The sequence below is a fragment of the Mizuhopecten yessoensis genome, unplaced genomic scaffold, assembly GCF_002113885.1.
Source record: "Mizuhopecten yessoensis strain PY_sf001 unplaced genomic scaffold, ASM211388v2 scaffold11047, whole genome shotgun sequence".
Classification (NCBI taxonomy): domain Eukaryota; kingdom Metazoa; phylum Mollusca; class Bivalvia; order Pectinida; family Pectinidae; genus Mizuhopecten; species Mizuhopecten yessoensis.
Genome location: NW_018408852.1, coordinates 1,564,653 through 1,590,895, shown reverse-complemented (window position 1 = coordinate 1,590,895; position 26,243 = coordinate 1,564,653). Strand labels below are relative to the sequence as shown.

Here is a 26,243-nt window from a genome sequence, read left to right as displayed (position 1 = left end):
TAAGAATGTCTCCTGTCACCACTTGTTACTCCCGTAAAAATGTTTCCTGTCACCACATGTGACTCCCGTAAGAATGTCTCCTTCCATCACATGCGACTCAAGCAAGAATGTCTCCTGTCACCACATGTAACTCCCCTAAGAATGTCTCCTGTCACCACATGTTACTCCCTTAAGAATGTCTCCTGTCACCACATGTGACTCCTGTAAGAATGTTTCCTGTCACCAAATGTAACTCCCCTAAGAATATCTCCTGTCACCACATGTAACTCCCCTAAGAATGTCTCCTGTCACCACTTGTTACTCCCTTAAGAATGTCTCCTGTCACCACTTGTTACTCCCGTAAAAATGTTTCCTGTCACCACATGTGACTCCCGTAAGACCACTCGACCAATCCGCCCGCAATAATATCCCCGCTTACGTTGTTTTTTTAATACTTCGGCCGGTATATCAACTATTCTTGCGGCTTTATTTACTTTTGTTCCTTATAAAGCATTTTTGATTTCCTGGCGCTGTATAGGTGAATTAAATGATGTCAAAATTGTGTGCTACTAGCACAGATGCTCTTGTACCGATTGGAGATTAGCGTCGCAAAATAAATTATCAGATCCGTCTGTTGTGCAAAGGTTTTCATAGGCTGATCTCCAAAGTTCCAACACGAGTTTAGTGTCGCTAATTATGTCATCCTCACTATCCTTGACCTCCATGGGTATTGCGGAGGTTCGATCATTTACAAACTGATTTTTTATCGATATCCCGCCAGAAATCCCTGGGGTTCGATTGTTCAAGATTATTTCATAGTTTCTTTAACTGTTTTGCTAGATATTGACGACTGATCTTCCTATGTACTCTATCAAATATATTACGTTCCGTACAAAAAGCTCGTTTACGCATAGTTAGTTTTAACATTTATGCATGTCAGAACACTCGCGTTCTTTTACACGCACCAAATTCTACTTACCAAGAAGTATGTCATGCCAGTCCAGTTAAAATACATTGTAATATATACCTTGTAAATAGTGCAACAACAAAAGTGTAAATAGTATACCACAAACTCATACAATGTACATTGTATACCACAAACTCATACAATGTACATTGTATACCATAAAATCATATAATGTACATTGTATACCATAAAATCATACAATGTACAGTGTATACCACAAACTCATACAATGCACATTGCATACCACAAAATCATACAATGTACATTGTATACCACAAAATCATACAATGTACATTGTATACCGTAAAATCATACAATGTACATTGTATACAACAAAATCATACAATGTACATTGTATAATTCTACTTACCAAGAAGTATGTCATGCCAGTCCAGTTAAAATACATTGTAATATATACCTTGTAAATAGTGCAACAACAAAAGCGTAAATAGTATACCACAAACTCATACAATGTACATTGTATATCATAAAAGCATACAATGTACATTGTATACAACAAAATAATACAATGTACATTGTATACAACAAAATAATACAATGTACATTGTATACAACAAAATCATACAATGTACATTGTATACCATAAAGTCATACAATGTACATTGTATGCCATAAAAGCATACAATGTACACTGAATACCATAAAATCATATAATGTACATTGTATACCAAACTCATACAATGTACATTGTATACCATAAAATCATATAATGTACATTGTATACCATATAATCATACAATGTACATTGTATACCACAAACACATACAATGTTCATTGTAAACCATAAAAGCATACAATGTACATTGTATACAACAAAATAATACAATGTACATTGTATACAACAAAATCATACAATGTACATTGTATAATTCTACTTACCAAGAAGTATGTCATGCCAGTCCAGTTAAAATTCATTGTAATATATACCTTGTAAATAGTGCAACAACAAAAGTGTAAATAGTATACCACAAACTCATACAATGTACATTGTATATCATAAAAGCATACAATGTACATTGTATACAACAAAATAATACAATGTACATTGTATACAACAAAATCATACAATGTACATTGTATAATTCTACTTACCAAGAAGTATGTCATGCCAGTCCAGTTAAAATACATTGTAATATATACCTTGTAAATAGTGCAACAACAAAAGCGTAAATAGTATACCACAAACTCATACAATGTACATTGTATATCATAAAAGCATACAATGTACATTGTATACAACAAAATAATACAATGTACATTGTATACAACAAAATCATACAATGTACATTGTATACCATAAAGTCATACAATGTACATTGTATGCCATAAAAGCATACAATGTACACTGAATACCATAAAATCATATAATGTACATTGTATACCATAAAATCATACAATGAACATTGTATACCACAAACTCATACAATGCACATTGTATGCCACAAAATCATACAATGTACATTGTATACCATAAAGTCATACAATGTACATTGTATGCCATAAAAGCATACAATGTACACTGAATACCATAAAATCATATAATGTACATTGTATACCATAAACTCATACAATGTACATTGTATACCACAAACTCATACAATGTACATTGGATATCATAAAAGCATACAATGTACATTGTATACAACAAAATAATACAATGTACATTGTATACAACAAAATAATACAATGTACATTGTATACAACAAAATCATACAATGTACATTGTATACCATAAAGTCATACAATGTACATTGTATGCCATAAAAGCATACAATGTACACTGAATACCATAAAATCATATAATGTACATTGTATACCACAAACTCATACAATGCACATTGTATACCATAAAATCATACAATGTACAGTGTATACCACAAACTCATACAATGTACATTGCATACCACAAACTCATACAATGCACATTGTATGCCACAAAATCATACAATGTACATTGTATACCATAAAGTCATACAATGTACATTGTATGCCATAAAAGCATACAATGTACACTGAATACCATAAAATCATATAATGGACATTGTATACCATAAAATCATACAATGTACAGTGTATACCACAAACTCATACAATGTACATTGCATACCACAAACTCATACAATGCACATTGTATACCATAAAATCATACAATGTACAGTGTATACCACAAACTCATACAATGCACATTGTATACCATAAAATCATACAATGTACATTGTATACCACAAACTCATACAATGTTCATTGTAAACCATAAAAGCATACAATGTACATTGTATACAACAAAATAATACAATGTACATTGTATACAACAAAATCATACAATGTACATTGTTTATGAAATGTACACCACTAAGTCATACATGTAAATTGTTAACCACACAATTTTAACTCATTCACCCCTGAAGTTTAATAATGAACTAATCCATCCTTTATATTGGAAGAGCTTAAATGTGTGTTCAGAGGTGGATGAGTTAAACGTTACTTTCTTGAAATACTATAATCGTAGATACGGCAACAAAAAAACTGTTTGTACATTGCATATTCTTAATTGTTGGTTTCAACAATATCAAAATATCCAAACGATACCTTAAATTACATCGAGGTATACGAAGGATTTGGAAACATAAAAATTACCGAAATGAGCAAATTGGTTTAGACAAATAATATAAGTAGAAAACAAAGAACTAAAATTAGATTAATAGATAGTATGTTATGGTGTAAATATATAAATAAATAGAGAACAAAATCAGACAAGGTATTCGTATGGTATAATGATCGAGAACGGCACATTAAAGAAACAGCTAATTGGTTATTTTCGTTACATAGTAAAATGAAGGTATCATATAGTATATAGTATATAGTATTTCTGAACCAATAAACATGCTCTGTGTCTAAGGATGGTTTAAGTATGATGACAGTTACATAAGTACATACCTGCCACCAGAGAAGAGATGAACACGAAGAAAGTTTTTGTCTGTGACATTGTACGTGTCATTGTCCACGACAGCCGTCTCTACGGTTGACAGATCAATGTCAGTAAACTCCAGTTCTATCTCATTACAGTCTCCACGAGTTAGACACGACTGAAACAATCTTGTCTCCACATACATATAAAATCAATTGAAAAGGAGTCTTAAGGTTTCTTTGATTACTTCTTCTATGAATATGCATAGATTTAATGGTTCGTTAAATTGTTTCCTTTGGCTTCCGCTGCGTAAAATCCTATTTATTTTCCTATTCATGCATAGTTGATACAGAATTGCCATTCACACAAAGTTTGAAAAAGTTATCAGGAAACGAACGTGTTATGCCAGATAACAATGCGATAGTTTCGATAGTACTGTTGTAGTTGGTGACGTATCTGTTTGAGGACAGAAATGAGTAACCCAAGACGAAGAACAAATTTTAATACCTACCGACATGGCAAAAACAAATTGTGTGCATATATTACTGTAGAGGGCACAAAAGCAAATCCACAATTTTGCAGTGGCTTCCTCATTAGTCGCTTCTTACGATACATGTGTTGGTAACGGCAGGTGTATTCTTTTTTCGAACCCCGACTGTCTTGTCAGTCAGTCAGCCATTTCTACTAAATGACGTATATTTTCTGTTATAAAATTACATCTTATTTGTATGGTGTTTTTTTATGCAGGTTCGTAGTCAATTAATTACGTAATGATGTTACGAAATCATTTTGTTGTAATTTTTACGCTTGTGGAAAGAAGCATTTTAGCAAAATTGAACGGTAAATTGAACGGAAGCCTAGAGCTATTCCCACATTTACTCTGTGAGCAATAGCAAGTTAAACGTGAAGAAACAAGGGTAAATACGGCCATTGAAAGGAAAACCACACACTAGCATTGGGAGGGGAAATGTCGGTAAGAGTGCAAACCGAGCGCCAATAGTAACACTGCTTTGACATTAACTAAGCACACCATTCGTAAGAAATATGTCAAGTAAGAGAAATAGAAGAGTGTGAATGATAACAGTAATATTAATGCAAAGGTTAACGATTGATAAATATTCAGAATCTAAAACATCATATACAACAACAGCTTACCAAACACACAGCTTTGTGCAAAAATGTATTCCATATTTCAGCTTACGGAGGCTCCCCCATTTCATTTGACACAAAATTGACCAATCTTGGACTATAATGTGTCTTATTGGCAAAGTGCCATGGATGTGAGAAAAAATGTCACCTTTAGCATAGTGGACGATCCAGAAACCACTATGATACAAATATGCGTGCTGTTTGGGATAGTGTGTGAACAGGAAATTGTCTGGCCCATATGAAGGAATTGTTTGTCTGTAACAACAGTTCTCTGCCCTGCAGGTAGGGCGTAAGAATTGTACCTGCTGCCCCCTATTGCATGATCGTAAGAGGCGACTAAATTTGGGACCTTATCTTTTCTCTTCTTTCTAAATAACTTTCTTCTTCCTAATGTCTCCCTTGACAATGCCTCACTTTTGGCCATTTGTTGAGGGTTCGCCCATGTGAGGAAGGCTTTGGGTTCTGTCCCCTGTCCGAGACATACCAAAGTCTTTAAAAATGGTAGTTTCTACTCCTGCTTAACGCTCAGCAAATTAGGAGTGGGACGACTGGTTCACCCGTTGTCAGTATAATGTGACCGGGTGGGGCGTCCTGCTGGGTGTCTAGCTTCGGCAGTATGTTTCAGTGAGGTATAGCACTATAAAGTCGGCATCAGTTCCGCGCTATCACAAGGAGACAAACACGAACATATCGCAGCCTCCCAAAATACACACACATACACTACACGCATGCATCTTGCACACTGGGGAGGCCGTCCTTAAATGACCTTAGCTTTTAATAGGACGTTAAACAAAATCAAACAAACAAACAAACCCAGTAAGAAAATACCAATATTGATTGGTCATATCATCCTCTCAATAACCAAACGCTGAAAACTTCATCCTTTACTTAATTATTCAGTAACAGTTCATAATACATGTATGCACCTCATTATGTCAAATTAGAAGTAATCATTCATTCATCAAACTCTATAAGTTCTATACTGAAGCTCATAAAGCAGTGACGAGTGGGAAATGGTAGCAGTAAAATTCAGGTTGATATAATGTGATAGTCTTTGACCTTTAAAAGGTTTGAACACAATCACATACTTAGTACCACATAGTTTTCTTTATTTGTAGTAGTAGAAAGTGTTAGTCTTCACCGTTACAGGGCCAAATTGGCAAAATTAAATGAAAATTAAGGAATTTTTCAGGATGAACTGAGAAAAGGGTCCTTGTCTTTATTCTTACTCCTTGTACAAATACCTTGTATTCTGATAACTCAATATCATTTCTGTACAAAAAAAGTATTAAAGATGAGTTCATTTCTGTCCCAAATGTACCCTTTAGCCCCACTTGTGATAGAAAGTGAATATTTAAAACACTTCCCCTTACTTTATTTGGTTTACAGTTTACCGATACATGTACATCGGAGATCAGCAGCTGCTTATAAATTATCATAATATGTCAAATATCATGATTGCTAAATAATTGCAAATATAAATAATTTCGTACGTACGATATCAATATACACAGTTATGTATTTTTTTTTAAGGTATGACACAAAAGGTCTTCAAAAATTGTTTAACACATTTTGCCCATATCCATATATTAACAGGACCTATCATATAGCATAGAAAGTATCATGCTATGAAAGTTTTATTGCCAGTTTTATGTTTAAATATTTTCTTACAAATTTATTCCGTTGGCCCCAATACAGAAAATCGAAAACCAATAGCCTGGGTAAGGGTTGGTGATAGGTGTTTTTGTGTATAATTAAATAACCACTGTGACATGTAAAACGTAAAGTGTTGCCTGTTGAAATTAATTGGTTTTTTTTTACAATTAATGTGTACCAGCAAAGCAAAGATGGGGGGATGGAGTAAGCGCTCTCACAGGCACTCGTGCAGTGTACTTGGTGGTGTCGTCAACACTATTGGAGCAAGGACCAAAACGTTACTGTACATTGGAATATGGAACAATGCTGCTTCATGTGCTCAAACCCTGAAGACCTAACAACGTACCCACAAGTGTTTCCAGAACTGATATGAGTCGTCACAGGCCCTGGAAGCTGACATTGTTCTGGGCTGCTTCAGATATGCAGATCACAAGGATTACGGTTGTTTAGCATAATTGGAGAGAGATGGAGACTCATTATATTTTGCCAAATGCAGAACGCATTCCGGTATGGGGGCAAAAGGTCACTAAGAAAGAATGTTCAAACCATGCATGTGAATGCATAAGATCAAACTTGCAGAAACTAGTAGATGAAAACCCACAATTTAAAGATAAGGGTAAGCTGAAAAGGCTGTTCGGATGAGAATAACATGTTCCTTCAGGAGTGCCATCCGTATGAGGTCTAGATCTGCAGATAAACATTCAGGTGGCAAACTACTGGCACTTTATATCCGTAACAACTTTCGTCATGTGTATGGAGACCACACTAGTTGTAACAAAGATTTCTGCATGGCAAAGCAGTGAACAACATCCGAAGCTCCACACACTGTGTATGATAAAGATGATGACCATCAGGATGTTACGAGTGCACAGTCGTACTACTGGAATGAAGGAGCATCATTATTGGCACAAGAAGAGTCATGGAAAAGGCAGGTATAACAAAATTATGCTTTTACTGGATTCCAATATGCTAGATATTATATAAAAGCTACTAGACAGGTATGCATCAGACAGTAATCGCCTTTAAGGGAACAACACCACGAACCTGGCAGGAAATTTGATGAATGTCCGTTTGAAATTGAGTCCATTTAATAATGGAGTACTGTGCATGGTATAATGGTTCACTGTACATGGTAAAATATGTAACTGCCTCGTCAGATACCCTAATCCTAACTCGGCCAGTGCAGAGCAGATCGGGTATTAACATAGTTTATAGAGCCTAACCGAGATTAAATTGCTGACTATTGCTAGATTGCGTTATTTCTTTATAAAACAAGATTAATCCAAGAGGTAAATTTTAAGATACGTTAAATAATTTAGTGGACACGGGAAAGAAGGACATATTATTCTTTATATATTGTTATTTACTTTACGAAACTGTGCTTTTTTTTAGCTCTGCCTACAGCCCGGTCCAAGTGCGCTTTCAGTCATTATAGTATTATCACATTCTTATGAGTGTGTGTACATAGAGAATAATACATGCCTTTTTCCATATCACACCCAGTATCAACCCGAGACTGCAATATCAGCCCAAAGGCCGAAGGCCCGAGGGCTGATATTGGTCGAGGGTTGATACTGGGTGTGATATGGAAAAAGGTGTGTTTTATTCTGTTTATTATATACTTACTAAACTATCTTATGATTTATTTTTATTTTTGAAATATTGAAAAACTTTTTTTTTCTCCAAAAGGGGTGTGATATGGGTTTTGCGGGCTGATACGGGTTTTGGGGTGTGATACGGCGAAGGCTGATATGGGTTAGAGCAATTGTGTCGTATCGCATATACAAAAAACCCGTATTTATTAGTAAGTATGTAATAAATACAATTATCACTCTCCTTTACATCGTTTCTCTGTTTAGATATGTATTCATATTGTGTGTTGTATCTTATAAGTCGTAAGGCTTACAGAACAAACTAATTGAAATTGTTTATCGTGGAATATTTCTGCGCCACTTGAACCGTTTCAACCGGTATACGCGAATGCGACTATAATGTCTCCAAAAAACTAAATCGGGTCAAACTAAATTGGGTTCGCGACTCCCTCTGGGCCAACAGTAGAGCTTACTGCCTATAATATAAGTTCATATAACTTGTAAACATATAGCAAGGGAAAGTTAACAGACGGACAGACTGTTGAGTTGTTTCCTACTTAAAATATGTATATAATACTAATAGGTGGGGTTGTATCCAATTAAATAATTTTTCGTTTTGTCTTTGGCCGTGGAAGATTCCTACACTGTACACAATTTTGACTCTGCACGCAGTAGATGGTCGTTTCGGGAAAGGATGAGTTTTTATAGACAGATGTGTTACAGTTCGTTGTTTTAAAACGCATAGAGTTGTTGGTTTCCTGGTTTTCTATAATGCTTTTTACGACACAGTCTGCAAACCTTTTGGCTCTAATGTTCCGTTTCCCTCGGATTGGTGTTAAATCCTGGCAGTGCATGGCTGGCACCAGCTCCTCGACTAATTTATAGAAGAACACCAGTCTGTTCGGCTTCGGTCTCTATTGGAGTGTGGGCAGAACCAGGTCCTGGAGCATTTGGGCGACACACCCAGATTCCCGGGGGTGTAGTCTCTCGTGATGATTCGGCCTGGCGTTGGGCGCGCTCTATAGCCAGTCAATGTCTTACCGAGATAGGGGTCCCAGACCACAGAGCTATACTCTACCGTTTTTCATTTCAGAATATTTTATTTTACTGATCTTATGCACAAAAGGAATTGGTGTCGTTTCACCTAGCATACATTTTTTTCGGGGCGAAAATACGACACAACGAGAATTAAGATTTGTGAATTGTCGTTCTTTCGGGGCGAAAAGACGAAACAACGAAATGGCACATATCAGCCACCGTAGTTGGGTGTATGCTAGGTGAGATTTGGTGTCAGTTAGAGAACAATAGGATTTAATTACAGGTAAACTGGGCAAATTGGGCAACAGGCGTAACCTATTTAAGCCCTCTCCTTACAAAAAATAACAGTATATACACATCAAATAAAGGCACTTTTACATATATGTTTCTTTATGTATTAAAATAAGAGATTTTTTTGTAATTTGATTTTGATTGTACAATACATATTTCAATTATCGCATTTTTGTAAGAGATATTATTTGACAATACTATTTGAGAATCTAATAACAACGTCTGGTGTCTCTAATGTAATTCTGAACCGTCTCCACAATATTTCTATTCATATTTACGTCTTATGATTGAAAACCATAAATACAAGCTTGGGTATTGAGAGGAAAAGCACTACTCATCATTGACAGAGAGTTAAGTAATATTTGTCTTTGGTTAATATAAAGAGGACAGTGCAGGAAAAAGTGATCACGATCTTCGAAAGGGAAACAACATACATACAAGAGGGGCTATCAAAATAAATCTGAATTCAAATTACTTGCAGAATTTCTTAGCTGATATAATGTTATAATAACTTTTTTATCACCATATTTACAAACATTACTACATAGCGGTTGAACATCCGTATCGGGTGAACGTAAACAATCCTTTTTCAGAATTCCAAGAGATGTCATAGTGGGAAACATGCAGGCTGGGTTGTTCCATTCTGTCATAAGTTTTGTGAAAAAAACTAGAACTATCTAAATGTGTTCTTTGTAATGGAACATCAAATAGTCTATTGTGTCGAAAGTTGTAATGTTCAATGTTATTAAAAATAGCAGTATCGAGTCTCAAACATTAGACGGAAACTTGTTGTTAAAAAGAATAAAAATTGCAATATTTTAATGTAAATGATTTCCTGCAACAAAGCCAGTCCTTCTCTATAAATGTTATGGTTCGTACCCCGTGACGTCTGAAACCAGAAATAATGCGTGCTGCTTCAAGTTGGATTGATTCTAAGACGTTGCACTCTCTCTGGGAACAGTTGGCCCATATAATATCAGCATATTCTAGGAATGGACGAACAAATGAAATATATGTGATAATCATATCGTGCTATAGTATACATGTAACATGCAGGACAATTGTTGGCTGTAAGGCTAGGGAGCCCATTGGAAATTGACATTCCATGGCGGCAACTCAAGTTGGAAAATATCTTTCCAACGGTGTATTATTGCTAGTTTTGTTTACATACTGTTTTGTTTGTATGTGCTAATTTATATGAATCATGAGTAGGCCTAGTTACTACACATGTTTACGTCATAACTGCCGTTCGATACAACAACCGGATATTAACTTATGCACAGTACTAGTTTCTGCATAGTGACATGAAAACGAGGCTATAAACAACATGGCGTCCTAACGTGCACTTGCTGAAAGTTTAAATCGGAGAGGTAAACCGTAACTTGAATCAAACACAGCCAAATGCTAGTTTGGTCTTCTTATATTTTTATATCAATAACTTGTACATATTGACGTCAAAACCCTAGACCGTGACAATAGTTACAGACATGTTTTTAGTGAAACCATTGAATCTCAATCTGATCGCGATCGTCACTCTTGTGTTTTTGATACGATCTCTGTTTATTGACATTGTTTGAATTTCACTTCTTACTTTTCATCAGATTGCCTTTTACAATATGTATTTGTATATGTTTTCACCACAAATTATCTTTAGGCAGCTTCTGTCGTGACATTTATTTAAACAGATACACAATGCATATATATAGAAGTGTCGGTGTCAGATCATAGGAACTCCTTCCGATCTATAAATAATGATAGGTAAAAAATGTTTATGATATCGTATCGTATGATAATAACCAGTATCACATAACAACAACCAGGTTGTTGTCATAAGATACAATATCATATTCCTTTTACCAATTACAATCTTTTCATGAAACGAGCTCCTACGGTCAGATTGTGACTTAAGCTCTCAACTAAAGCATCTAGGGTGGGTGTTTTATCCCCGAGTTTTCTTTTGAAGACATACCTAGCATAAATTCTTCCATGATCGTTTTGCTCAGATTTAGTGGAGCTGGTTTTGAACATATTTATTTCAATACTTGTACATTTATTTCAATATTTGTTCATTTATTTCAATATTTGGCTATAGCACTGCATACAGGTATATATTAAAACAGGTTGGAAACTCTTCGTCTCTCCGAGATCATCTTCAGGTCTCCACAAACTCTGGTCTATAGAGATAAACAAGCCTTCGAGACCAACTCAGAGAAGATCGAGAGTTGATAGAGTTCCAAATCTATGAAACCGGTTTTGATTTTTAAAGTATCATCATAGTCGCCTCCCAGCTTTGTCCTGGAATGAGTTTTTCTTTAGCTCAAATGGTTTTATAAAGTGGTAGGCTTGGAAGCTGAGGTCACTGATTCTATTATTTCCAGATGGATCCATACTTTTGATTGCACTATAGCTGTTACGTGACCTTCCCTGAATCCCAGGGGTTGCAGAAGGTATAGAACAAATGTTTCAGAACAAATACTTCTTAAGAAAGCGTGGAGTTATGTGACTGACAGATTTGAATTAAATACAAAAAGAAGAATCACAGTTGCCTTCTTTAGCTTTGCCTGAATTTCCTTTTAGATTTAGCAAATTTAATACAGCAGCAAGCTGAGAATCTGGAGGTCCCTGGTTTGATCCACAAAGGATAAATACCTCACACTTCTATTGTCTTGTTACGTATGTAACATTATATATAATTTCTGATATACTTTTTCTGTCTGGATTTGGTCAGATTTAAAAGATTGATGTGTTAGGTTACAGCAGGTTAGAGAAGGTTACATCAGTTTAGAGAAGGTTACAGCAGGTTAGAGAAGGGCACATTCACAGGTGGTGCTAATTGAATTTCAGACACATTTTAACTCTGCATTGTCTTGAACTTACTAACATCAACACTTTTTTTAATTGCTTACCAGCTAAAGACCTACTCTGGATTTCCCATCTTTGAAGGTCGTTAATTTATATTTTGAACACTTTGGCAACTTAAAACATCTTTAACTGCGTTAATTTCATTATTTAAAAAGTCAAATAGCGCAATTAAGTTGACCTGGCCTAATTGTACTGCATAGTTATAAGAGAAAGCAAATAAGAATGCTCCTGAAGATTTGCAGGTTTACATGTTTGCCCTTTAAGACACTGCAGAAACAAAAATTGATAAACTGTTTTTATTAAATGATCCCACTATCATTGTCATACATATATTATTAACCGTTGAGGAAATTAACATATTACCCTTGATGGCAGAAATTGAAGTCATGCGTGTGTAAAAGATGAGCATTGATTAGGTTGCCTTACAAGCGTCAGCTGTAGGGAATTTCCCTTTAGCTCCATGGTAGAGCATCGGGCTGGAGAGCCAATGGTCGCGGGTTCGAGCCCCAGCAACGGCACTTTCTTTATCACTATTTCTCATCCTATTACAAACTGGTGCCATTGACCCTCCCCGTTCAAGGTAGGAGAACCCTTTGGTGGGGAGTCAAATAACCTGGGTTGGCGATTGAAAAAGGGGGGAATAGTGTAAAAGATGAGCATTGATTAGGTTGCCTTACAAGCGTCAGCTGTAGGGAATTTCCCTTTAGCTCCGCGGTAGAGCATCGGGCTGGAGAGTCAATGATCGCGGGTTCGAGCCCCAGCAACGGCACTTTCTTTATCACTATTTCTCGTCCTATTACACATGCATACAAACACATCAGGCTTTCAATATTCTTATTTACATCTGTTGAGTGTTTTGTATAACATTTCCTGATTTTTAGTCCGTCTGTTATGCAAAACTGCATCCTCTATAGCGACCACTAAACCTATATATATATCTACACAAACCTGTCTATTAATGTTATTGGTACACATTCTAAAGGATTTTCACAAAGAATTAAACTTGTAGTACAAGTTGTACCATGTATGATATTTTAACAATTACGCCTTGTAGTACAAGTTGTACATGTAATATGTCACAGGTTCTGTCTCCATTGTAAGTCATCCAATGTACTATTTGCAATGCACTACAGGGGAGTACAATTTCATATTTTGTTTTTACTGTGTGTTCTGTCCCACAGGCATATTTTGAAAAAAAAAATCAACAAGCTTAAACTTTATTTCCATAGTAATTGACTATAATTATCAAAAATATGGTCACTCGCCCTGACATAAAATCTACTAGCCCCAGGTGTCAGGCTTAATTAGTTAGTGGGATTTAACATCCCCCACAATGGCTGTAGTATTGACAAATGTGATACATTTTGAATTGTTATAATATTGAATCTGAACAACATTTGAAACAATATACTGATGATTGTATTTTTTATGTGGAAATGTTTGCAGGCAGGATGGCGCGGAGTATTGCATGGCGACGGACATGTAACGATCTAGTCAATTGGCGCCAAACCGAGGCTCTTAATGCCACCATGTACATCCTGCGAGAGACTGGCCCCACAGGCTTCCTGCTACAGGAAGAGGGCGAGCCCAAACCTTTCAAGGTATTATCATAACACATGATCCGTTCTAGAAAGAATGTGATCCTTACACTACAAAAGCTGTAAATAATACACCTTATCTTAGAATGTACAAACAGTATTGGATTAGTGGTAAAAAAAATGTTGGTCTCAAATTGGGTTGTTTCAGTCCTGCAACGTATATGTTTGTTATAACATCATATTAGCTTTAGAAATAATTTAATTCAGACATTATTACATAGTCTGATGTTAGAAATACAGTCATAATTATATACTGATGTTAGAAATAAAGACATTATGATTTTTCATATCATTCTAACAATAGAAATGATACAGACATTATCCTATTGTACTAACAAAATAAATAATCTTCATTGGGCATTTAATTATGTTGCAATTTGTTTTACTGCAAATATAGCAAAATTAAATACTTGGTGAACAAACTAAGTTGTTCAAGGTAGTATTATTTCCAGTTAATCAATTAGCTGTACAGACTTTCAGAGTGATTTGATTTCACTGTAGAAAGTAAGTTTCAAACACATTAACTATACAGATTATACTCGGTAAATTAGCGGAACAGATTATCTCTGTGAACTAGATTTACAGACTATTGCAGTGATAAAAGCTACAATACATACTAAAGGTATTGTGGAAAAACATTAGTTTTAACATGGACACAATATTAAAATATTCTGATCATACTTCAACCACCTTAGAAGACTGAGACAAATCAAACAAAAATTGTATACAAAGTATTCTGCTTAATTACATCTACATGTTTTACATTTTACTTGTCATACTTTACATTGACGTGTATGATAGCTCTTTCTTAGTACCCCTATGCCATTGATGTGCATTTAATTTGCTTTTATAATGCTATAGATATGTGACTTATTTTAAACACAGGCTTACCTGGGTGACCCACATACATGTACCTGCCCTCAGTTCAAGAAGGACAGAGACCTCTGTAAGCACATCTGCTGGCTACTGCTGAAGAAGTTCAGGGTGCCACAAAATGATGCCAGTAAGTTAAACAGCTTTTGGTGTGTTTGGTGTGGGTCTGTTGTAAATGCTGTACAGATGTTAATGTTTAATCTTATTTATAATTATACAGCAAAAATGTCATTTCTAACAGCAGAGGGGATTGAGGATACCACAGAGTTAATTCATAAAGAACATACATGTACTCAGGTTATTGAAATATAGCACAGTGTCAAATAAAAAATATACAGTCATGTACCATAGAGTCAACTCATATAAATTATACACTTACCACAGTCAAGTCAAAAATAATTCATGTACATGTACCACAGGGTCAACTCATATAAATTATACACTTATAGAGTTAAATCAACTTTAAAAAAAAATGATGTCTAACTTTTATCATCTTTGATTGTGAAAAATATATTTTGGATGTTTGCTTTTGTGATCTCCCATTATGTTTGTGGTGCATTTGTCTTAATTAGTAATTCACACTTAGAGAATAATTTGTCATTTGCACATTGTTTAGTAACATGGCAGCTTGGTCTGGTGGAACGAGAGATCAATGGCATTCTTCATGGCTATGCTGCAAAGCAGCAACGACAGCAACCCCAGGGGCCACGGTGGCAGAGGAGTAAGCCGGGCGGCAGCAGTGGTAAGGAAGGTGGCAGGGAAGCTCTACAGCAGCGACCAATTGGAGACGATGACGTGTGTCCTATTTGCCAGGATGAACTCCTGTCTAAACACCTTCCGGTAACATTCTGCAAGTAAGTTGAACTTATTAAATTACTAAGTATGGAGGTCTGATAATTACCATATTTTACCGCAAATAAGCCCTCCCCTCCTCCAGGGTTCAAATTTAAGCTCAAATACTCGCGAAAAGCGAGTGCAAATTGCAAACTGCGAGTAGAGATTTCAGACACCAGCATTTTTTTGCAAGTGAAAATTTTGGGCTGAATAATCCTCATTTCTAATGGTCGGTCTTTACAAATCCTTTCTTTGACAACTCGCGGTCATTTAAGCGCATTCTTGTCATTCGCCGAATGAATGATTCAGCTTTTGTCATTAACGGAAGTTTACAATCGATACATGTCCCGTGCGCATGTCCGTTAGGAAGTACCTGCACAAATAATGATGACGTTTACCGCATGCATGATGTTTTTCGGTAATCTATTTTTAGTTACTATTTATAGCGCAAATACGATAGGCTTGACTAGTCACGTGGTTGTATTGGGGTTTCCCAAGGTTAAATTTCACAGCTCGCTGCACCGGCAAAATAACAAATGGACAAGTTGCTGATGTTGCCCTTAGAGAGTATGACCCAAAACCTGCTGTGACAAGATGGTGGTTGTCGGGACAAAGACAGAAAAGACCAAATACTCTACCATATGGAGCAAGAAACTAAGATGCAGTTTCTATGCTATATCTTAGAATAGCCTGAGCAGGCCAGCATCCTTTCACAGCAAGGTTTGCGTCATGTATACATCCCAATGACCATAATTTAAAATGTCAGTTAATACTGTGTTGTTTTAGAATTTAATTCTAAGTTAACATGTCTAATAAAGTTGGAAAAATGCAAATTGCAAGTTGTTTTCTCATTTAGCAAGTAAGAAAAAATACCACTTGCGAAAAATGCAAGTAGAAAATCTGGTTAAATTCGAACCATGCTCCTCCTGAGAAAAAGGGAGGGGGCTTAAATGCGAACAACCCCCCCTGTTCACAAATGTCTGCCAAAAAAAAGTATGTTTTTTATTTAGCATTTCCATGTGAGATATTTGACATTTATTATTGTTCACCAATGATGTACAGTCTTTTATCTGTATTTTATTGCTGTAATGTCAGTGGATGTCTATGACTTACTGGGATATTGATATCAGTGGATGTCTATGACTTACTGTGATATTGATGTCAGTGGATGTCTATGACTTACTGGGTTATTGATGTTAGTGGATGTGTATGACTTACTGGGATATTGATGTCAGTGGATGTTTATGACTTACTGGGAAATTGATGTCAGTGGATGTCTATGACTTACTGGGATATTGATGTCAGTGAATGTCTATGACTTACTGGGTTATTGATGTTAGTGGATGTCTATGACTTACTGGGATATTGATGTCAGTGGATGTCTATGACCTACTGGGATATTGATGTCAGTGGATGTCTATGACTTACTGTGGTATTGATGTCAGTGGATGTCTATGACTTACTGTAATGATGTCTATGACCTACTGGGATATTGATGTAAGTGGATGTTTATGCCTTACTGGGATATTGATTTCAGTGGATGTCTATGACATACTGTTACTGGGATATTGATGTCAGGGGATGTCTATGACTTACTTGGATATTGATGTCAGTGTATGTCTATGACTTACTGAGGTATTGATGTCAGTGGATATCTATGACTTACTGGGATATTGATGTCAGTGGATGTCTATGACTTACTAGGATATTGATGTCGGTGGATGTCTATGACTTACTGTGATATTGATGACAGTGGATGTCTATGACTTACTGTGATATTGATGTCGGTGGATGTCTATGACTTACTGGGATATTGATGTCAGTGGATGTCTATGACTTACTGGGATATTGATGTCAGTGGATGTCTATGACTTACTGGGATATTGATGTCAGTGGATGTCTATGACTTACTGGGATATTGATGTCAGTGGATGTCTATGACTTACTGGGATATTGATGTCAGTGGATGTCTATGACTTACTGGGATATTGATGTCAGTGGATGTCTATGACTTACTGGGATATTGATGTCAGTGGATGTCTATGACTTACTGGGATATTGATGTCAGTGGATGTCTATGACTTACTGGGATATTGATGTCAGTGGATGTCTATGACTTACTGGGATATTGATGTCAGTGGATGTCTATGACTTACTGGGATATTGATGTCAGTGGATGTCTATGACTTACTGGGATATTGATGTCAGTGGATGTCTATGACTTACTGGGATATTGATGTCAGTGGATGTCTATGACTTACTGGGATATTGATGTCAGTGGATGTCTATGACTTACTGGGATATTGATGTCAGTGGATGTCTATGACTTACTGGGATATTGATGTCAGTGGATGTCTATGACTTACTGGGATATTGATGTCAGTGGATGTCTATGACTTACTGGGATATTGATGTCAGTGGATGTCTATGACTTACTGGGATATTGATGTCAGTGGATGTCTATGACTTACTGGGATATTGATGTCAGTGGATGTCTATGACTTACTGGGATATTGATGTCAGTGGATGTCTATGACTTACTGGGATATTGATGTCAGTGGATGTCTATGACTTACTGGGATATTGATGTCAGTGGATGTCTATGACTTACTGGGATATTGATGTCAGTGGATGTCTATGACTTACTGGGATATTGATGTCAGTGGATGTCTATGACTTACTGGGATATTGATGTCAGTGGATGTCTATGACTTACTGGGATATTGATGTCAGTGGATGTCTATGACTTACTGGGATATTGATGTCAGTGGATGTCTATGACTTACTGGGATATTGATGTCAGTGGATGTCTATGACTTACTGGGATATTGATGTCAGTGGATGTCTATGACTTACTGGGATATTGATGTCAGTGGATGTCTATGACTTACTGGGATATTGATGTCAGTGGATGTCTATGACTTACTGGGATATTGATGTCAGTGGATGTCTATGACTTACTGGGATATTGATGTCAGTGGATGTCTATGACTTACTGGGATATTGATGTCAGTGGATGTCTATGACTTACTGGGATATTGATGTCAGTGGATGTCTATGACTTACTGGGATATTGATGTCAGTGGATGTCTATGACTTACTGGGATATTGATGTCAGTGGATGTCTATGACTTACTGGGATATTGATGTCAGTGGATGTCTATGACTTACTGGGATATTGATGTCAGTGGATGTCTATGACTTACTGGGATATTGATGTCAGTGGATGTCTATGACTTACTGGGATATTGATGTCAGTGGATGTCTATGACTTACTGGGATATTGATGTCAGTGGATGTCTATGACTTACTGGGATATTGATGTCAGTGGATGTCTATGACTTACTGGGATATTGATGTCAGTGGATGTCTATGACTTACTGGGATATTGATGTCAGTGGATGTCTATGACTTACTGGGATATTGATGTCAGTGGATGTCTATGACTTACTGGGATATTGATGTCAGTGGATGTCTATGACTTACTGGGATATTGATGTCAGTGGATGTCTATGACTTACTGGGATATTGATGTCAGTGGATGTCTATGACTTACTGGGATATTGATGTCAATTAAGGATGTCTATGACTTACTGGGATATTGATGTCAATTAAGGATGTCTATGACTTACTGGGATGCCTGACAATAACAATTAATATTACCATCCTGTTTACATGAGGAATCTCTAATAGCAAATATATATTTATCAGTACACTGCTGAAGCAAATAGTCCTTTTCTTTTTTTAAATATATAATTACACAATTGTATGGAAAATAATTTCCATACATTAACTCTTTCACCCCTAGGTAACTTTAGTGGACTCTACCATGCATTTATTGGGATGAGTCCATTATGGTCTACAGTGGTGAAAGGGTTAAGAACTTCATGTATAATGTAATGTGTATTGACTTAAATATATAAGCATCTGGGCCAGTATATTCATGAAAGAATTCTCGTGCTCAAGCATGGATTCTGTGCTCAAGTCGAATTTCTTGTTCCTGCTATAAAATAATCAGAACACCTTATTTTGTCAATGATTTGGGAAAACATTAAAGAGACTTAATGCGGAAAATTGTTTTCAATGTTTTATTTGACTTTTTTTTATTATTGTTTTACATGATTTAAAAGCGAGTAACAAGAAAGTTGGTATGAGCACAGAATTCATGCTTGAGCACAAGAATGGTTTCATGAATACGGGCCCTGAACTTGATATTATATTTATGTTATGTAATTTTAAACTCCTTGTGCACAGATTTGGATGTGGGAACAGTATCCATATCAAATGTATGAAGATATGGGCCGATCATCAGAAATCTTCTGGCGATACCATCATCAAATGTCCATTTTGCCGTGAGGATTTCGGACCCTTAGAGCTGCTCAAACAGGAAAGTCGGAATGCCATCGGAGCTTCCCAGGGGGGCAGAATGGACAGGCATCTTGGAACAGATTGTCAGAGTTGTCATATATCCCCTATTGAAGGGAAATGTTACAGGTGAATATGTCTGTTTTCTTGCATTTCCTTTTTTTCTGGTGTATTGTTTTGTAAAAAAGAGCTAAGTGTTACCCTGAAACAATATAACAGGACAAAATGTCAGAAATTTGTCCTTTAGATCTGGGCCAACATCACCATTCATTGCTTTTTTCATGCGGTTTAATGTGTATCAGAAAGTTGATGTATGCATCTGAAACAGCTCTATAAAAATTATACTGACTTTGAATTGTCAACCCCAATACAGGGGCGAAGACAGAAAACGTGCTTGTGACTAACAGTCACTGTATTAGTAAGATAGATAAGTCTGTAGTAGGTATATTATATATATATACACATGTTCATTACAGGTGTCGTGTTTGTGTCAACTTTCATCTGTGTCAGACCTGCTTCAACACCGCTACTCACACCCAACACCCTTTTGAGTATCGCCATGTGAGTGTTATTCCTGTCATTTGGGTCAAGTGAATCTCTTTCTTTGCTTGTGTTCTAATAAATTAGCTGCTATTTTTTTTTATTAATATGTGGATATTATGTAAAGATAATTGTTCGCATAATGCTTGAATGCAAATTAACATGAAATATAAATAATAGTGAAATAAAAATAATCAAGTGTGTACATATTTTCAATCACCCTACTTTTAATCTCTAAGCATTTTCTAGCTTGTTTAATGAATTATTTGTTTGTATTCATAGAAGCGTAACCAGCATTGGAAATCAGCACAGAGAATGTATGGAGCTGTCCTTCCTCAGGCTGTAGCTGAGAGTCTAGCAAACCGTGAAATCTCAGAAAATGACTATGACCTTCTCATGCAACTTGACAGGTAGGTGATATGGTCACAGGAAGCTGAGCTGGTTAGTCTGGACACTGAGTCTGGAGACATAAGTTTATGTGTACACTGTAGAACCTGGTTAGTCTGGACACTGAAGCTTGTGTGTACAATGGAATCATGTAAGTCTGGAGTCATAGGTTTACGTGTACACTGTAGTTACATATTAACTCCCATACACAACTTCTGCTTCCTGGCACAACCCAAATCAATTTTTACTTTCAGTTAAGCACATTTTGGAAAAATTAAGCCTCAATTACACTTGATAGTTTTAATGCTAATAACTTTCTTGTTTTAAATCCCATGGATGTCAATATGACCATTTCCATACCCCAACTAATTACATATACCAGAGACCCATATCAGCCCTAAACCATCTAACCCCACACTCTGGCTCATATGGAGGTCTATACTCAAAATGAACTGTGCTGCATTTAGTAGATTTATGGAGTCCTATTTCAGTACAACTACAAATATTTTAGTTTTGTGCAAAGTGTAATTTTGTTATTTAATCATTACACAGAATTATTTTCTATGTACTGAGAAACCTTGTTAATTGATACAGTTAAATTTTAGTGTACAGAGAAGCTATATTGTTATCTTAAGTTTATATTCATGTTATTTTAAAAGATCTATATTTTGTTATGCAGTAACACAACAACCCAACAGAGTGATATTCCTGAGAGTGTGGTGAACTCATTCCCCCTAGAGAAAATACGAGAGAACGGCCCACTTCTCGCTCCAGGGATGCAGTGTAGGGTGTGTCTCCGTGGATTCCAGGTTGGACAATTTGTCAGGAAGCTGCCTCTATGTAAACACAAGGTAAGTATCTTAGTGACTTACATTATGTTTCTTGTATTTTCTTGCCTAATGATAAATGCATTCTGTGGACTAACTTAAGCTTAAAAGTTAATATATCATTAAAATATAATGCCATAAATCCTTATAAGGATTGTATTTCCTTCAGTTCCATCGAGACTGTATAGATAATTGGCTACTTCACTCTCACTCAACGTGTCCTGTGGATGGCCAAAATGTCTGGGACCCGATCTCTGCCCAGAGTGAAGCTACAGAACAACCGACCAGGTACGTTTATACTCTGTTAATTAAGTGGTGCTTGAATTTGACAATTTATCGGTAGGGGATATTAATTAATAAACCATATTATTTTTAAAAATGGCATTCACTTTACATGAGTTTAAGGTATTCAGCTGCTGTTATGAATTCCATGACTTTCAACTAAATTTTAGTTCATATTTGGGTCGCTATCTTACCAAAGTTTTATGTCATGTATAAACTATTTCTCATGTAAAATTTCCTTGTCAACATTACCTTATACAACTGTTTATAGAGCACATAGACAGACCAAACAAAATGGTCAACCACCTAAAAAGGATTTAGTGTTGGAGGTGCCTGGTGTTGGAATTGTTAGACAGACCGAGGCTCCTGCCAGCCGCGAGAGTGCTCTCCGTGGGTTTGGACGACGTCTTCCTGGTACACAACCCCAGACAAAACCAGGAAGAGGGTCTGGCTCCAACAGCAAAAAAGTGACCCCTCTCCGTTCCAGTTTCACTCTCAGTGGTGTCAGCTTTGGTAACAGGTACAAACAAAAAGATATTTGGAGGAAATGTTGAAGGGGTGGTCACATCAAATGAAAAGAGACATGAAAAATATAGAAAATTGTCTTTGAACTTAATAGTAAATCTTTAAATGTATTCATTCTCTGTTATCTAGATTTTATTTGCTGTTACATGACTCACACAATGTAAAGCTTTAATCATATATCTTCAATAAGATTCATCAGTTTGGAAATATGTAATATCAAAGTTTTACTTTATACACAAACAATGTTTCTAATGAAACGTTTTGCGACGTTTTAAGACCGACTGGTCCCTTTGTCAAGCTAACATCCCTTTGTAGCTTGACAAAGGGACCAGTCGAACTTGAAAATGTTGCAGCACGTTTGATATGTATATTGTTTGTGTATAAAGTGAAACTTTGATATTAGCTTTGATCAAATTACTTCTTGATAAAACCCTTGATACAACAGTGTTTAATAGCAATTCTAAAAACTTTACAGTTTTGAGGGGGCCTTGGGTGGCAGTCACAGTGAAACCACTCCTGCTGAAGATCTTCCAGGCAATCGCCTCCTCGGGCGTGCTCAGGCAAGCCGGTCAACCCTCAACAAAAAGCTTGCAAGTAGAGGTCAAAGGCCAAAGCAGAGAGAAACCAGGCCAGCACCGGAAAACATTGGTCCTCAATTTGACATTCACTCAATGGCAGTTGTACCACAAGAGCAATATGTTGATGATGTCATGGGTCACATGACCCCAACTCAGCGGACAATTATGAATCACCTTGCCATGCTGAATACTCCGGATGAAGATGAGATCATGGGGGACCTCAATCGGAGCCTTCCATCCACGCCTCAGCGCGTTCACAGCATTCGTAACTCTATGCTAAGCAGTACGGACATGAGATCACCCTTTGTGAGGGATTTACCTCCCCTTATAGAATCCGATCAGGAACATGAGAATCCAGACCATCCAACCATTGGAGAGTCCGATCAAGAGACAGATTCCCTCAACAGTTCTATCAGTCTGAATCATCACAGACTGTTCCAGAGACATCAAAACAGACAGCCTGAGACTGAAGCACAGGCAGACTCTGGCTCTGTTGTCATGACCTCTGTGAGGTCAACGCCAGATGTAAGATCAGCCGCAGGGTCACAGAGGTCGTTTACAAATGGTGCTGTGTCCCCTACTGGTGAAAGTGCTGGAGGAAGTGAGGTCGCTGGAGGTCAGACAGGCACCAGAAGTCGGGGCAGACAAGCAGGTAGGGACAATGACTATAAACACAACTGTCAGTATATTCATTGACTTATAGCTGCAGTAGAATACGATGTATGTTAATTGACACACATCAGAAGCACAGTGAACTCTGTCTATAGAAACTACCAAAAGGGAAGGGAAACTATAAACAGGTGGTGTTTATAGACAGGTGGTGCTTAAAGACAGGTTGTTATCTAGAAAACACCATAAGGGTAGACTTAATATGGTAATTATAGGCAGGTGGTCATTATAGACAGGTGGTCACTAAAGGCAGGTTGTTATATAGAAAACACCACTTAGAGTACACTTAATATGGTATTCATAGGCAGGTGGTTCCTGTAGACAGGTGGTCACTAAAGGCAAGAAGTTATAACTTATACAGAAAACACAAACAAGGAAAGACTTAATATGGTAATTATAGGCAGGTATTCCTTATAGACAGATTGTCACTACAGACAGGTTGTTATATAGAAAACACCCCCTAGGGTAGACGTAATATAAATGGTAATTTCAGGCAGGTGGCCCATGGAGACATGTGGTCACTATAGGCAGGTTGTTATATAGAAAACACCACGTAGGGTAGACTTAATATATTAATTATAGGCAGGTGGTCATTATAGACAGGTGGTCACTAAAGGCAGGTTGTTATATATAAAACACCACTTAGGGTAGGCTTAATATAGTATTTATAGGCAGGGGGTCCCTGTAGACAGGGGGTCACTATAGGCAGGGTGTTATATAGAAAACACCCCCTAGGGTAGACGCAATATAAATGGTAATTTCAGGCAGGTTGCCCAAGGAGACATGTGGTCACTTTAGGCAGGTTGTTATATATAAAAAACCACTTAGGGTAGACTTAATGTAGTAATTATAGGCAGGGGGTCCCTGTAGACAGGGGGTCACTATAGGCAGGGAGTTATAAATTACACAGAAAAGACCACCAAGGAAAGACTTAATATGGTAAATAAAGGCAGGGGTTCCCTTTAGACAGATGGTCACTATAGAAAAGTTGTTTTATAGAAAACACCACTTAGAGTAGGCTTAATATAGTATTCATAGGCAGGTGGTCCCTGTAGACAGGTTGTCACTATAGGCAGGTTGTTCTATAGAAAACACCACTTAAAGTAGGCTTAATATAGTATGTATAGGCAGGTGGTCCCCGTAGACAGGTGGTCACTAAAGGCAGGTTGTTATATAAAAAACACCACTTAGGGTAGACTTAATATATTAATTATAGGCAGGTGGTCCCCGTAGACAGGTGGTCACTATAGGCAGGTTGGTATATAGAAAACAACACTTAGGGTAGACTTAATGTAGTAATTATAGGCAGGTGGTCATTATAGACAGGTGGTCACTAAAGGCAGGTTGTTATATATAAAAAACCACTTAGGGTAGGCTTAATATAGTATTCATAGGCAGGTGGTCCCTGTAGACGGGTGGTCACTATAGGCAGGGTGTTATATAGAAAACACCGCCTAGGGTAGACGTAATAGAAATGGTAATTTCAGGCAGGTGGTCCCTGTAGACAGGGGGTCACTATAGGCAGGTTGTTCTATAGAAAACACCACTTAAAGTAGGCTTAATATAGTAAGTATAGGCAGGTGGTCCCCGTAGACAGGTGGTCACTAAAGGCAGGTTGTTATATATAAAACACCACTTAGGGTAAACTTAATATAGTAATTATATGCAGGTGGTCCCTGTAGACAGGTGGTCACTATAGGCAGGAAGTTACAACTTATACAGAAAACACCACCAAGGGAAGACTTAATATGTAATATCAAAGTTTACTTTCTACACAATGTACATATTAAACATGTTGCAATATGTTTCAAGACAAACTGGTCCCTTTGTCAAGCTATGATCTTATTGAAGATATTAGACTTAACATGTTAATTATAGGTAGGTGGTCCTTGTAAACAGGTGGTTACTATAGACAGGAAGTTATACAGAAAACACCACTATGGGTAGACTTAATATGGTTATTAATTTCTGTATAGGGCTATATATCCTAGTCTAACTGTATAGGGCTATATATCCTAGTCTAACTGTATATGGCTATATATCCTAGTCTATATATCCTAGTCTAACTGTATAGGGCTATATATCCTAGCCTAACTGTATAGGGCTATATATCCTAGTCTGTATATCCTAGTCTATATATCCTAGTCTATATATCCTAGTTTATATATCCCAGTCTAACTGTAAAGGGCTATATATCCTAGCCTAACTGTATAGGGCTATATATCCTAGTCTATATATCCTAGTCTAACTGTATAGGGCTATATATCCTAGCCTAACTGTATAGGGCTATATATCCTAGTCT

General features: G+C 36.7%; 1 protein-coding gene across 1 annotated transcript in view; it reads left to right on the top strand.

The window, feature by feature from the left end:
• Window positions 1–10,906: 10,906 nt before the first annotated feature.
• LOC110465048 overlaps window positions 10,907–26,243 on the top strand; it is a 23,974-nt gene continuing 8,637 nt past the window's right edge. Inside the window, exons 1-11 of the mRNA XM_021520622.1 lie at window positions 10,907–10,971; window positions 13,910–14,064; window positions 14,947–15,064; window positions 15,551–15,788; window positions 20,023–20,262; window positions 20,610–20,694; window positions 20,956–21,083; window positions 21,740–21,911; window positions 22,057–22,175; window positions 22,441–22,689; window positions 23,170–23,924. Coding sequence (XP_021376297.1) covers window positions 13,915–14,064; window positions 14,947–15,064; window positions 15,551–15,788; window positions 20,023–20,262; window positions 20,610–20,694; window positions 20,956–21,083; window positions 21,740–21,911; window positions 22,057–22,175; window positions 22,441–22,689; window positions 23,170–23,924 — 2,254 coding nt within the window. The 5' untranslated portion in view covers window positions 10,907–10,971; window positions 13,910–13,914. The remainder of the gene's footprint in view (window positions 10,972–13,909; window positions 14,065–14,946; window positions 15,065–15,550; window positions 15,789–20,022; window positions 20,263–20,609; window positions 20,695–20,955; window positions 21,084–21,739; window positions 21,912–22,056; window positions 22,176–22,440; window positions 22,690–23,169; window positions 23,925–26,243) is intronic.